This window comes from Podarcis melisellensis (genome assembly GCF_964234715.1).
Source record: "Podarcis melisellensis genome assembly, chromosome: 10".
NCBI classification, from domain to species: Eukaryota; Metazoa; Chordata; class Lepidosauria; order Squamata; family Lacertidae; genus Podarcis; species Podarcis melisellensis.
The window spans coordinates 47,386,842-47,401,234 of record NC_138542.1 but is presented as its reverse complement, the minus strand read 5'-3'; the positions used below and the strand labels follow the sequence as shown (position 1 = coordinate 47,401,234).

Below are 14,393 nucleotides of genomic sequence, written 5' to 3'. Positions count from 1 at the left end.
TGGTCGGCCACTGTGAAAACAGGGTGCTGGACTAGATGTAGACTTGTCTTAGGTTGTTGTGTATTGTGTTGGGGGAATTGTTTTGCAAAAAAAAATGTGCAGATTAGGAAAAATTCACACTGAAATGTTGATGACTTTTCATAAGAGCTTTTAAGAAATGCAAACTGATGTGAAAGTGTGAAGAACTTTAAGGTTGGAAAAATGAGAAACAGAGAAATAGAAACTCTGAGAGATTTGACAGTTCCTAGTAGTCTGAGTGTATAGCAAAAAAAAAAGTTTATTGTTTCTCTATAACATTCTACTGACGTAAGAACACAGACAGTTGCCTTGCACCAAGTTAAACTATTTGCCCACCTCCTGTGATTGGGAGTAGCTCTCCAGAATCTTGAGCAAAGGTCTATCACACCACCTGCTCCTTTAGTACTGGAGATCCCTGGGATTAAATGTGGTTTCTTCTGCATATGCCCTCCCACTGAGCTATGGTTCTCCCCTCATACAGACCAAGCTTGTAACAGACCCTTCACCATAGGCCAGTTTACTTGGAAGAATAAACCACTTGTCTCCCTCTCTCTCACACACAGCTTCAGCTCTTAGCTACACACGTCACGCTGTCCCTTCGACATGGGTGGTTTCACCTTCAGATGCTTTGATCTGCGTGTTCATTCATGTCACTTAACTGCACGCACAAAACTTTTATGCACTGAGGGAAAGAGAAGCAATTGTTAACAAAGCCATGATCCACACAGACAAATTTCCAGATAAAAGAGCGACTCTCTTCTTTGTGTCAAAAGTCAGGTCGGAAGAACCTTGGTACTTCAGACATTTAACAGTGGTTGGGGAAAATATGACACAATAGGCTTCCTTCTTGGTTTTCTTTTTTAAATTTTAAATCAAAGCCCTCTTTTAGTTCTTGGAATCTTCTGCCGAGGTAAAAACGCTATTAAACATTCTGACTGTCAGGCTTTTGGTTTAGAGAAAAGCAAGTAAGAGGTGACATGATGGAAAAGTGGGTAAAATTACACATGGCATGGAGAAAGTGGATAGAGGGAAATAAGTTTTTCTCTGTCTCATAACACTAGAACTAGATCCAATGAATGTGAATGCTGGAAGATCCAGGACAGATAAAAGAAAGTACAGTGGTACCTTGGGTTAAGTACTTAATTCGTTCCGGAGGTCCGTACTTAACCTAAAACTGTTCTTAACCTGAAGCACCACTTTAGCCAATGGGGCCTCCTGCTGCTGCCATGCCACCGGAGCACAATTTCTGTTCTCATCCTGAAGCAAAGTTCTTAACCCAAAGTACTATTTCTGGTTTAGCGGCGTCTGTAACCTGAACCGTATGTAACCTGAAGCATATGTAACCTGAGGTACTACTGTACTTGTTCAGACAGTGAAATTAAAACTATGGAATTCACTCCCACAGAAGGCAGTGATGGCCACTGACTTGGATGGCTTTAAAAGAGGATTAGACCAATTCGTGGAGGATACAGCTATCAATGGCTACTAGCCACAATGGTTATGTTCTACCTCCACTATCAGTTCTCCTGAATATCAGTTGCTGGAAACAGGAGGAGAGACTAATGCTCTTGTGCTCAGGTTCTGCTTGCAGGCCTGGCCACTCTGTGAGAATAGGATGCCTGGGGTAAAGGAACCTTGGCAGACTCTCCTTATGTTCTCAAACCAGTGATCCCCAACTTCTGGATAAGACTTGGATTGAAAGAAGAAGAGGAGTTTGGATTCGATATCCTGCTTTATCACTACTCGAAGGAGTCTGAAAGCGGCTAACAATCTCCTTTCCCTTCCTCCCCCACAACAAACACTCAGTGAGGTGAGTGGGGCTGAGAGACTTCAGAGAAGTGTGACTAGCCCAAGGTCACCCAGCAGCTGCATGTGGAGGAGCAGAGACGTGAACCCGATTCTCCAGATTACAAGTCCACCGCTCTTAACCACTACACCACAGTAAAGCCTATGTGTTAGACCATATAACTTATTTATTGCTTACATAGCAGGGAAGTTAAATTGGGTGACTTTACTATTTTATATCAGTGCATGAGTAAATCAACTGTTTGTGCCTCAACTCACTCTAGTAAACCACTTGGGTCTTGTTTTTTTAATCCCACATTCCAAATGAGGTTCACATTTCTTTGCATTTGATGGAGGGAGTCTATGATTCGAGGGACCTCTGACATTTTTTATTTTTTTTAAGGCGCCACAAAATAAATGTCGCAGTTTCATGGAAGGTTGTGGCCGATCGACTGATGGCTATTTGCACACACACACACACACACACACACGAACAAATGTAGGCAGCTGCGCTGGTCCATTAGAAATAAAAATTCCAGAGCAACACTGTTATAAAAAATTCAGATCCTCATGCATGCCGCAGAATTAAATCGCCTAATAGACCGTAATTCTACGGTTTTGCAGCGGACCCGTCACACGTCACCGTTCCCGCCCACCTAGCACGAGAGGCTGCTAGGCCCCGCCCACATCCCCTTCTCGCTGCGACGTCGACGCGTTCTGCCTCTGTTACCGCGGCAACCAACTGCTTCCCCCCCCCTCCCATTCTGACGCCAATCCGCGTCCTTCGAAGTGTTGTTATCGCGAGAGACGAGCGGGCTCGGGTTCCTTCTTTCCTCCTAACCTCCTTCGACAGCCTTTGGACCTCGAGGAGAGGGGCGTGGCTATGCAAGCGAAGTGGGCGGAGGCTTCCGGCGAGGTTTGGCACTGACGTGGAGAATCCAGGGGGAGCCTCTGGGGCTTGACAGGTAGAGGAGGCGATGAGAAAGCCAGCAGGTGGATGCGGATGCTGAGCTCGAGCCAGGCGCTTCCGGTGAGGGGAAAAGGCAGGACGACCCCCCCTCCCCCCCCACCAATAATATTAATAATAATAATAATATCCCGCTCCTTCTTAAGGGTTGTAAAAGGGAACTCGGACGGTACCTGTGGGAAGGAGAGCCTCGCAGTCCCCCCCCCCCAAGCCTACCCCGTAAGGGCTGTTGTGAAGAAAAAATAGCGATGGCATGTAGCTGCTGCTGGTTGTTGTTGTTGTTAACCACTGTTGGTAGTATTGTGATGTTTGGAAGAATGTGATGTTTAAGTAAAATTCATTTTCTAGGCTTTTCACACACACACAAGCAATGCTAGATAAGTAAAAACTAAATTTATCTAGTGAAAGCAGACTTCTCTCTCTGTTAGGTATATGAAGCTGCCCAAAAGGTAGAGCAATACAGTCATGCCTGAGCTACAGAAAGTATCCATGCTGGTGCATGAATATAGAATTCTGCACATTAAAAAATATGGGAGCCATGAAATGATAAAACAAAGAAAATGGTCTGTTCTGTTATTGTATGGCATCCATTCTGTGCATTTCGGAGGAACTGCCAACCAGTCAGAGCAGATTTAGATGTTGCTTTGAACACCGGGATGGGGAAGCATAGTTTATGCCGTGGCATTGACATGGTACTTACCTGCAGTGAGATTTGTGTGCTCTGGAGCACTTTATTAATTTATTTAATACCGTCTTCAGACTGCCCTACAGCCAAAGTTATCTGGATGGTTTACAGGGATTAAAACCAACAAAAATGAACAAACAACAACATACAACCAGAATAACGTCACAAAGTCACAATTCACTTTAAAACAGCAGCAGCAAATCAATTTAAAACTGAAGGCAGAGAGCTTTCAGAGGTAGCAAGTCACTTCTTAGGTGATGTGGTTTTTTCTCTCCTTTCCAGGTAGTTTGGAGCAGTCAGAGTCTCTCACAAGAAGCCCTCAATAATTTGGAATCATGTTTTCAGACTTGGACTATGACATTGAAGAGGACAAGCTGTAAGTGTCTTCTTTTTTCTTTTCTTTTTACTCAGTAGGTTTGTATGTATATATGCTTTTTTCTGGAAAAAAAAGGAGCTGTTCAGATAAGGCATTAGTACTGTCAACATTTTGGACTGCACCCACAGAATTTGGGTTGGAAGAAAGTGGAATGAGCACCCTAAAAAATAACCCTGAATATCCTTAGATGGTTGAATTTAGAGCTAATTTGCATATGACTTGGTTTGGGGGCTTAATTCAGTTCATAATGACATATCTCCTACTTGGGTTGGATACTATGATTTTAATTTTATGAGAGAACAGGGATGAGGGTTTGTATCTGGAAAGGAATACATGTACTAGAAGGATAAGTTATTGTTATTACTCTTATGTATGTAAACACATAATACGATTTTCCTTTCTCTGATAATATAATTACTGTGTTTCCCGTGTGTTATGTTTGTTATGTGATCGTTGCTGTCCCAATATATTCTACAATATATTCCAAAAGCAGAGATGACACATTGATGGTGGCACCCACTTTTATGCAAATTTCTGTACCTCTGTTTTATTCTAGGGGAATTCCCACTGTGCCTGGGACAGTGGTCTTGAAAAAGGACTCTCAAAATCTGATTGGTATCAGCATCGGGGGAGGAGCTCAGTACTGTCCCTGCCTCTATATAGTTCAGGTTGGTGTTTTTAGGAGAGGAGTGTTTTATCCTAGAGAAAAGAAGGACAGTTAGGATTGCACTGAGGGTGAGATTGGACCACACAGTTTTGAGCGTAGTGTAATTCTCAGTTTCACTGGACTTCTGCCAGCAACATCCTTACACATAAATGCAAGAACATTGTCTCCCAATGCCTTTCTGTCTGTCACAGGGCAACTTGAGTGGCAGATTTGGCAAGTTAACTGTATTGGTCTATTGGTCCGTTGTTATTTGCTCTTTTTCTCTTTAAAATACTTCATAGACTTGTGAAGAATTATATTATTAAGTTTACTGAATTTCATGTTTGTGACCTAAAAAGAAATCCTAAGGGGAAATCTCATGGTCCAGTGAGAGCTGTGAACGTATTCAGCATTTTTCACCTGCAAGGGATGTGTCACAAGTGACACTAAGGACGTTTTCCCAGTATCTAACAAATTTGAATTTTTGACCTACACAAATGTGAAGAACAGCCATTTTTAATTTGAAATTAGGCTGTTTAATTTGGATGATCCAACAAATATGTGAGCAGATGGGATCATGAGTATGTTTTTTATTGGTGTCCAATATTAGTTTTTCACCATAGAGAAATGCAGATTCAGAGGTATCCCTCCTGTGATAATGGTGTTTCTGCAAGGTTGGGGGGGGAACGGACCCATTTGACCATGATAGTGTGTGCAACAACAGCATTCATGAAATTGATATGAGTGAAAACTCTGAGGTTTAAAGACTTTTTATAAATAATATGAGCAAAGGGGCATGAAAACAGGTGTGCTGCCATTCTGGTTCCTTACTCCCGTCTTTCCCTTTTTCCTGCTTTCACCTTCACTGTCTCTTCCTCTTTAGGTATTCGATAACAGTCCTGCAGCTCAGGATGGAACTTTGGCAGCTGGTGATGAAATCACAGGTGTGAATGGGAAGTCAGTCAAAGGGAAAACCAAAGTAGAAGTGGCCAAAATGATACAGGTGGTGAAGGTGAGAGGTAGGAAGGGGTTTCTGGAATGCAAAGTGTCCATTGTTGCTTTTTAGTGGAAGTCGTCTCCCTTCCTCTCAATTGCAGAACAATAGCTCTGGCTTTTCGTGTTCCAGGGAGAAGTGACAATTCATTACAACAAACTCCAGGCTGATCCGAAGCAGGGAAAGACATTAGATATTGGTATGTCGTGCCGACCTCTCGGTCTCCCTCGTAATGCTGATGTAATAAACAGGACTGGCTTTTCTGTGGCATTTCTTTTATAATTAGCCCAGTTATGATTTCCTCTTCATTGGGCTTCTTCTGTATGACTAGATATAATAGTATAATTGCTGTGCTATCGGCATAGCGAAATGATTCTGCTCACAGAGTGTGTTTCTTTCTTGGAATATAGTGCTGAAGAAAGTGAAGCACCGCCTGGTAGAGAACATGAGTTCAGGGACAGCAGATGCCCTGGGACTGAGCCGAGCCATCCTCTGTAACGGTAAGCAGCATTCAAGGAGGACATTCACACTTGGCCTCTGTGACTGTTCCAAGCGATGCCAAGGACCATTTTCACATTCTCACACACTTACAAAGTGTGTGTTGTCCTGAAAGTGGCCTTCTGCATTGGTTCATAATTTTGTGGCATTGAGAGCTGGGCTAAATAATGAGATGTGAACCAGAAAGTCCTCGGTTCAAATCTCACCTTCATCGGCAGCGTACTCTGTCTCAGCCTTAGCCCCTCATCTGCAGTGTAGGAGTAATAATACTTCCCCTTACCTTCAGAACTGTTGTAAGGATTAATGAGATAATATGTGTGAAGTACTTGAACATTTCGTTGTGCTATATCACAAGGCTGACAGTGAAAGTTGGCAGAAATTTGATGAACTAGAGAATCCAAATACAGTATTCTTTCTCCTGAATTTGTGAAAAGATGTGTGATTTCAGGACCCTCTCCTTCAGCTCTAGGCAGTCTTTTCCTGCTCTAAAGTCTGTCTGACAACTTTTCTCTTCCTCTTTCTCACTTGCCTCACCACTGCTCAAACTTTTCGTAGTTTGCTCTCTGGACTCCACTGCTTTGTCATTCTTCATTCTCTTTTCTAGGTGACATGAAGAGGGTTGCCTTTCTCTGCACAGCACATACACCCGCACTTCCACATTTGTTTCTATGTGACTTGATGCCTGTTTCATAAATCTGTATCATGAATGCGCGTTTGTGAAAGCTCTGACAATGGGTACCCTAACTAGAGGATTTCAGCTCTTATGGCATCAAACTCTCATTGTAATAATGGATTCCTACCCCTTTCCCTGGTTCTCTCTCTCTCTCTTTTTGGTAGATGGGTTAGTAAAAAGACTGGAAGAGCTGGAGAGGACCGCAGAGCTATACAAAGGTAAATAGACATTTTCCTTCCTTGTTGTGAAACGTAGAAAGGGGTTTGTGTCTTGGGACTTATGTTGATCATTTATTGAAGGATTGAATACTTTGAGAAACATATCTCACCCTCATGGCCTATAAGCTTTTAAGGTTTCAGCCCAGGAGGCTACCCCTGATATACGCATAGTAGATAAGAGACAAGATTTATTTTCTTTATTAGATTTATATTCTGTTTTTCCACCACTTAAATCTTTAAGAGGGCTTGCAGAGTTTTTTTTCAATGGGGACAGGTAAATATTTCACCCTAGAACAATATTCCACCCTAGGACAAACCAACAGACAACCTTAACCTATACAAGATGGTCAATAACCTTTATGTTACCACAGTTTTGGTCTTGCTGGTAGGGCAGAGAGTAAATCCTTCCAAGAATCACTTGCATGTCCCTGCGTGCGCGCACACACAGAAACCAACCCAGGAGCAGAGCAGTTAATGACATCCAGGTCAGTACTGCTCTTGCCACACAGTCTTTTCCTGCAGGAAGTCTCACTGACAAGAACCAGCATAGGCTACATTTTTCTCATCGTACGAAGGCGAAGTCAGTAGAGATTCCCCCCCCCCCAACCACACCTGTTCTTTATTTTATTTTCGCAAATGCCTGCTGTGGTGCTAATGTCCTGAATTTAAAAGTAATGATACCCCACCCCATGTCCATAGTGAATGTTTTCTTTTTCCCCTCTAACTCTGTCTAGGCATGACGGAACACACAAAGAGTCTCCTCAGAGCTTTCTTTGAACTTTCTCAAACTCACAGAGGTAAACATGGACCAGAAGACTTTCAGGTTGTGACCAAATCATGGCACATGCTTCTGTGGGCAGGAAATCTCTCATCTTAGACCTTGAAAATGCTATAATTGTCATCCAAGACAATTATGAGAACTACGGGTCTTGGTGCCAGTAGCTTGTAAAGTGTTTTGGGATTTGCTTCTCTCAAGTGTGTGCGCTGACAGGTAAAAAAATCCTTTTGAGCTTCTCTCCTGCTATTGGCCTGCAGAAAAGCAGTTTAAAATGTATCTGTATCAGGTGCTCAAATCAATAGACGTGCTATTCCAAAAGATGGGCTTAGGATCTTATTTCAACCGATTTGAATTGTTTGTGTCACCCGTGGACATATGCATTCCACTAGAGGCTCCACCCCTGCTTGTGCTGCTCCCCACCCTGTCTATAACCCCCCCCCAGCAAAAAAACCCACCCCATACCAAAACCTATGCCACCTAGACCTTGACTACCCCCCACAACTCACTAGATCAGGGGGTTTTCATAAACTGCTTGGAGTAAAGCCTTGCCAATTTCTCTGGAGAGCAGGGAACACCATGAAGCAAATGACTGATAATGGTGGGCTTGGAGGATACCTGTTGGGTTGCAGCCAAGTCTAGTCTCAGAGCAGTATGGGCCTCCATTAAGGGTAGGTAGGTGGGGCAGTGTCTTCTGACCTTGCTGGCCGGGCTGTGATGATATTTGAAGTAGTAAAAGCATGGTGTTTATACTACGGTAATGATCATGAACTGAAATGAGGAAATAGTCCAGATTGATAGACAACAAGCCTGAAAATGCACCTGTTATTTTGACTATGGTCCCCATTTGCATGTTTTGCTGTTTTTGCCCAGCATTTGGTGATGTTTTCTCGGTCATTGGTGTACGGGAGCCTCAACCAGCTGCAAGCGAAGCCTTTGTGAAATTTGCAGATGCCCATCGCAGCATTGAGAAGTTTGGAATCCGCCTTCTAAAAACTATCAAACCGGTAAAGAAACATAGAATCGTAGAATTTTGTAGGGTTGGAAGGACCTCAAGGGTCTTCCAGTCCAACCTCCTTCAATGCAGGAATCTTAGCTAAAGCATTTGTGGCAGATGGCCATCCAACCTCTGCTTAAAAACCTCCAATGAAGGGGAGTTCATCGCCTTCCAGGGAATGTCTGGTGTTTTTTACAGAGACTAAGGTAACACTGCGAACCACCCTGAGACCCCCAGGTATAGGGCAGTATATAAATTCAATTAAAAATAAGAATAAATGGTTTGCAGTCTCCTTTGGAGGGCAAAAGTGAGGTGAGGCAGATAAGTTGGATGACAAAGGGTGGCATTAGGCCAGTTGTAGTACAGCTCTTTACTCACTGTTGCGTGGGGCTTTTCATCTAGCTCTGCTTGTCTGCTCTCTCCACATCACCTCTTCCAGCTAGGCAGGGACACGTCAAGGTCCATTAAAACAGAGGAAGCCAGATATGGGGTAGTGGTGGGGGAAGGGGGGCTCATAGACCTGGAATGCCTTGAACTAAGACAGAGGAGTAGGTGGAAGTGGCAGAAGGGTGCTAATTTTACGTGGCTTTGGATCGGACCAATAACAGGAGTGGTGAGCAGAGCCTCCCTCAGATTGGCTAACAGATGTTGCATCAGGTCCTCTTAAGTGAGAGGGAGGCTCCATTGTGCATCCAGCGTTTTAACTATGCTGAGAGCTGACGGAAGGGTTGATGTTCACAGATCACATCCACTTCTTGAGATTACTAGGCTTGTTGCATGCAGAAGAACCTTTTCTGCTTTGTTTGGTCCAACATTTTTCACCGTTCAGCCTTTCCTTACAGATGCTGACTGACCTGAACACTTACCTGAACAAGGCCATTCCTGACACAAGGCTAACTATCAAGAAGTATCTGGATGTCAAGTTTGAGTATTTGGTAAGCTGTTCTTTTGTTGTTGTTAAGAATGCTCAAGAGAGTGGTCCGTGTAGCCTGAAATACTGACAATAGTGGGTCCTGGGTGTTATGCCAGTAGTGAACAAGGAGAAGGAATTACAGAAGGATCTGTTTGTTCACTCAGGCTTCCTAAAATGGTAAGTCACAGAAACATTCAGAACAAGTAGACATTTCATGCAAGGGACCTACCGATGGCTTTGCCGTGCACTCCCAGGTCAGACATATCAAGCCAAGGGAAACTGGCAGCACCAGAATACAGCTCCTAAATGGAGCAGCTTGTGCGATCGGATTGTAGTAGCATTCACAGCATGCTGTTGGTAGCTAGACAGGGTGCTGTTTTGTTCAGGTCTGCTCATTTTTCCTGTTTTAAAATAAAAACAAGAGCTAGAAGGGGATAGGACAAGAATAGAACCCAAGGGGATAGGACAAGGCCCCAGTTCAAACCAGTAGTGCCATACAAATATGTACCATTCCACAGCTGCAGTGGGTATGTCTTCCTGGCAGCAATTCCATCACAGCATGAATGTTGAGACATAAGAACTAGCTTTGAATAGGACATGTTTTCTCGTATTCAGGCGCAAATCTTACTTCTGTTTAATTTCTTTTCATTCCCTCGGCTTGGGCAATCGGGGAAGAAGAGATGTTGTGAAATGCCACCTCCTTTCTTTTTCAGGGTTTACATCTCTCTGATCTTAGTGTGGGCTATCTCCTCATTGCCAAGCCTGACCACTGAGGAAGCAGCACACTGTTACTTTTTGACACATGCGTCCATTCACTGTTTTTCTTTTTGTTTATTGACTGCGGTCTCCCTAGAACAAGTTCCTACACTAGCATGTGCCGGTTTCCCCTTTCTATGTCCTGAGAACTGTAGTTTATTAAGGATACTGGGAACTGTAGTTCTGTGTGGGGTAAGAGTCATTGTGTGCTTTCAATGCATGGTGTGTGCACAGCCACCATTGGAAGAAATGTGGAACTTGGAGAAATTAGAAGTGACATTTCTGTCCATCCCCACTTAAAAGCACATCCCAATCTGTCTGTATGGATGGTAGGAGTTTGTAACATTGCTTATTTCTTATTCTCTTTCAGTCTTACTGTCTCAAGGTGAAGGAGATGGATGATGAGGAATACAGCTGCATTGTAAGTACTGAGCACTAGCATGTACAGTGGTTACATCCCATCATAGTCCCATCTTTGCTCGTAGGCGCTCCTATTGCCTGCTTGCCTGCTTCCACAAACTTAAATGCAGGGGTGAGTGTACTATGCTCATGCTCACCAAAGTGGCATTCTTCTGAATCTTCCATTGATGTGCAGATTGACACTATTTATGACAGTTTCCCCCAACTCTAAATTGTGGCTCAGGGGAATTAGAACTTACTTCAAGCGCTGTGGTCATTTGTACCTTACCAAGCAAGCAGCTAACAGGATGTATAGCTTTTAAAGTTTAGCTGTTGACCAGCCAGGTTTGTAGCATGATCAAGTGAGAAGCTGAAGTTTGGCCGGGCACATTAGGGAAGCATTTAGCCATACATGAAGCCATTGCATGATTTGTGGTTGGTTGCTACATTGATGTCGTATTTTGGGCAGGCACTGGGAGAGCCTCTCTACCGAGTCAGTACTGGGAATTACGAATACCGCTTAATCCTGCGTTGCCGCCAGGAGGCACGGACGCGCTTTGCCAAGATGCGGAAGGATGTGCTAGAAAAGATGGAGCTGCTGGACCAGAAACATGGTGAGTGGGGTTGCCTTTTCCAAAGACTAGTTTGTGGAGACTCTGATGTCTAAAACTCCCTTCATCCCTGACCATTGGCCATGCTGGCTGGGGCTGATGGGAGATGGACTCCAACAATGTCTGGAGGGCTGCAGGCTCCCCACCCCTGCCCTGGAGCCAATAATGTTCATCTGCCATCAAGTATGCTACTACTTCTTACCTGAGGCTGGCTGTGTTCTTCCCCGCCCAGTCTTGAAGTACACCAGCTGTTCAGCCAAATGTGCCATTGCTCCAGTGCAGGGATGGGTAACTGGGAAACCAAGATCTGTAACAAGATCCAGATGTTTTATGAGCCAGCAGCTGAGCCAAAATGTAAAGAACAATGTTGGTCTTCACAGGAAACACACCCAGATTCTGGACCTTTCTTTCACTCTAGTTGTGACTTTTCCAGATCTCTGTGTGTGTGTGACAGATAGAAACTTATTTGCCTGCCTTTGCTGTAGTGGGATAAGAACGTTAATGTTCCTGGAACTAGAAAAGCAGAGGGATATTTCAGAGTGACATTAGAACATCAGACATACAGTGTGGAGGGAGGTTGAATTAGAGAGGTGTCTTTGTTCTGGGGGAGCTCTCTGAGGTGAAGCTGAAAGATCAAGGATAGAACACTGTGATGTGCAATTTTTTTTTTAAAAAAAAACTTTTCCTTTTTTGAAAAAGTGACCTTAGTGCTTAAGGAGTGTTGAGCAGCATGAACAACTATGTCCTTGTTTAGGAGGAAGGGTGGGGGGAGATGCATACAGGAGCACCTTTTCAAAATGTTGTATCCAGTGCTTATTTTTCTAGAAAAAGAGGTGGCAGAATGCCTCCCTTGTTATCTTAGATTGCCAATGGTGGCCCCCTGAGAGGTGCCAGAACTTAGTTCCAGCTGGAAAAAAAGCCCTGGTTATATCCCATAACAACACAATAGGGTCAGGTATAATAAAATAATAAACAGCTGCTTCCTGTTGAGACCCTGCACCTTGAGATCTCTCCCATGTATGTCAGCTTACCTTCCTTTTGTCTATAAGCAATTGCTGACTCTGCTTGGTTGAATTGATCCATTCTGGACCCTTCACTTTGCAGTGCTGCATATATTATACCAGGAAGTCATACCCACTGAGTTCCAAAAAGTCTATTTCCAAGGGTTTGCTCTTGGTTCCACAGTTTTTGGCGTTTAGGCCTTTTGCTTTAAACAGTAAGTAGCATTTGAACTAATAAGCCAGGCTGCTAAAAACAAGGGTTGCAGTAACTGTGAGGAATCTGTCTGTCCTCTCTTGCAGTGCAAGACATTGTGTTCCAACTCCAGCGCTTTGTCTCGACCCTTTCCAAGTACTATGACGACTGCTACGCGGTGCTGCGGGATGCCGACGTCTTCCCCATCGAAGTGGACCTGGCACGTACCACGTTGAGCTATGGCCAGAAGGATGTCTTCACAGACGGTGCAGAAGATGAGGACGAAGAGGAAGGTTGCGGAAGCCGCGAGTGCAACAGGAAGGAGGAAGAGAATGGCGAGAAGCTCATTGATGATGCCTGAGCTCATGGACTTGATGGAGTGGGAAATCCCTTCAGAGACTGATAAATTCTATTTCTCTAGGCAACTTGTCCACATTGACTTTTTTTGTCTGTATAAGCCCAGTTGGGGAATCAAGATTCTGTTCTGGATGTGGGCAAGGGGGTGGGCCTTGTGCCGAAAGTGCTTTTGCACAATCCCTCTTTCAGAAAACCCTTTCCTCCTTCCTTGTCTCTCTTTCCCCCAAATCTTACTTCCCATCCCTGGAAGTGGCAGGAAAGAGACAACTACCTGGGAGAACACCCTTGAACCTCATCCCATGGTGGCTCTCTGTGCAGAGGGATTGTGACTGAATGTGCAGGACACACACAAACACACCCTTTCATTAACTAAAATGTCAGTAATGGTTCTTGCAGTCAGCCTGACCTCCTTGTGCATCAGCTAAGTCCAAAAACTTGTCCCCATTCCTACTTTCCAGTGTGTGAGAAGAATGGAAGTGGATAAGTTTGGTCTCCTTCCTTCTTTCTCTTAACTTACCTTGCTGTTAGTAGGCAGGTCTTACAACATGCCCCTTCCCTCCTACTAGGCATGGCTCTTATTAGACAAGAAAGGAATCAGGGTGAAGGGAAGCTGGGTGAAGCCAGAACGATCAGCCTCTGAGAGACTAATCAATAAAGGGCTTCGGAAGGACATCCAGGAGAATCAGTTTTTGTCTCTATCATTCTTCTCATTAGGATCAAGTCAGTATGGACCAGCCATATGGGACTTGACACTGGGGAGAGATTACCCAGGTTTACATTCCCAATCCCCTCTGGTTTTAAGGATCTCACAGCCTGCCTTTATCTTGCATAGGTGCTTTGCTGCATGACGTTTTCTAAAACTTAAGCCTTATATAGTATTTAAGAAGGTGTTAGATTTGGAAAAAAGCAAACATATCTTGGCGAGGGGGGATGATTATCCGTGGAATGAGGCCCATAGATTGGCTGAGGTTAAAGATCAAACAGCCAGTTTAAGCATTAAAGCTCTCAATTCCTACACTGCACTTTCATTACACCTACACATTTACTTTTATTCCTTTGGAAATGTTGCTTCTGAGGACAGAGAGCCTATTATGCGCCTTGACCAGTGTCCGCAACCCCCTCACTCGCCCACATGAATCTCCCAACGCCAAAGGAAGAGGGGCGGGGAGAGAAGGCTTGCTTGTTTTCTGAGGAATTATTCCAATCCTGTATCCTGATATTTTTTTCATGCAATGGAATAGCATTTTGTCCTGATTAGCAAGAGTGATCCTTTGGTAATAAAGGGGTGTTGGTTTCAGCTTAACTCTTACGTAGATTGTGCCAACTGGCAAGGAGAGAAGCTACAGAAGAGCTTAAAATTTATGACATATATGCTTTCCCCTTGGTTTTTTTATTTCTGTTGTGTCTTTCTCTATGACTGGCCAAGAAAAGACCATGTGGGTCCAGCGTACTCTTCAGAGCGCTTTTACATGTTGAACTGTGTGACTAATAAAGAAAAATGTGAACGTTGTTGTCTTACCTTTTTCCTCCT

At 43.9% G+C, this 14,393-nt stretch overlaps 1 protein-coding gene across 3 annotated transcripts; it reads left to right on the top strand.

Moving 5' to 3' along the window:
* Positions 1 to 2,595: 2,595 nt before the first annotated feature.
* Positions 2,596 to 14,367, top strand: PICK1 (protein interacting with PRKCA 1). Of its 3 annotated transcripts, none has more exons than XM_081928381.1 (13): positions 2,596 to 2,833; positions 3,742 to 3,831; positions 4,388 to 4,499; positions 5,361 to 5,489; positions 5,604 to 5,670; positions 5,882 to 5,971; positions 6,807 to 6,860; positions 7,595 to 7,657; positions 8,509 to 8,642; positions 9,475 to 9,567; positions 10,672 to 10,722; positions 11,170 to 11,314; positions 12,613 to 14,367. In XM_081928381.1, exons 2-13 carry the CDS (start codon positions 3,791 to 3,793, stop codon positions 12,864 to 12,866), a joined length of 1,233 nt encoding a protein of 410 aa, XP_081784507.1. In that variant the 5' UTR covers positions 2,596 to 2,833; positions 3,742 to 3,790; the 3' UTR covers positions 12,867 to 14,367. The 3 variants fall into 3 exon arrangements, with proteins under 3 accessions (XP_081784507.1, XP_081784506.1, XP_081784508.1); XM_081928380.1 differs by having other exon boundaries at positions 2,597 to 2,833; positions 3,738 to 3,831; XM_081928382.1 differs by having other exon boundaries at positions 2,598 to 2,768; positions 3,738 to 3,831.
* The last annotated feature ends 26 nt before the right edge of the window (positions 14,368 to 14,393 follow it).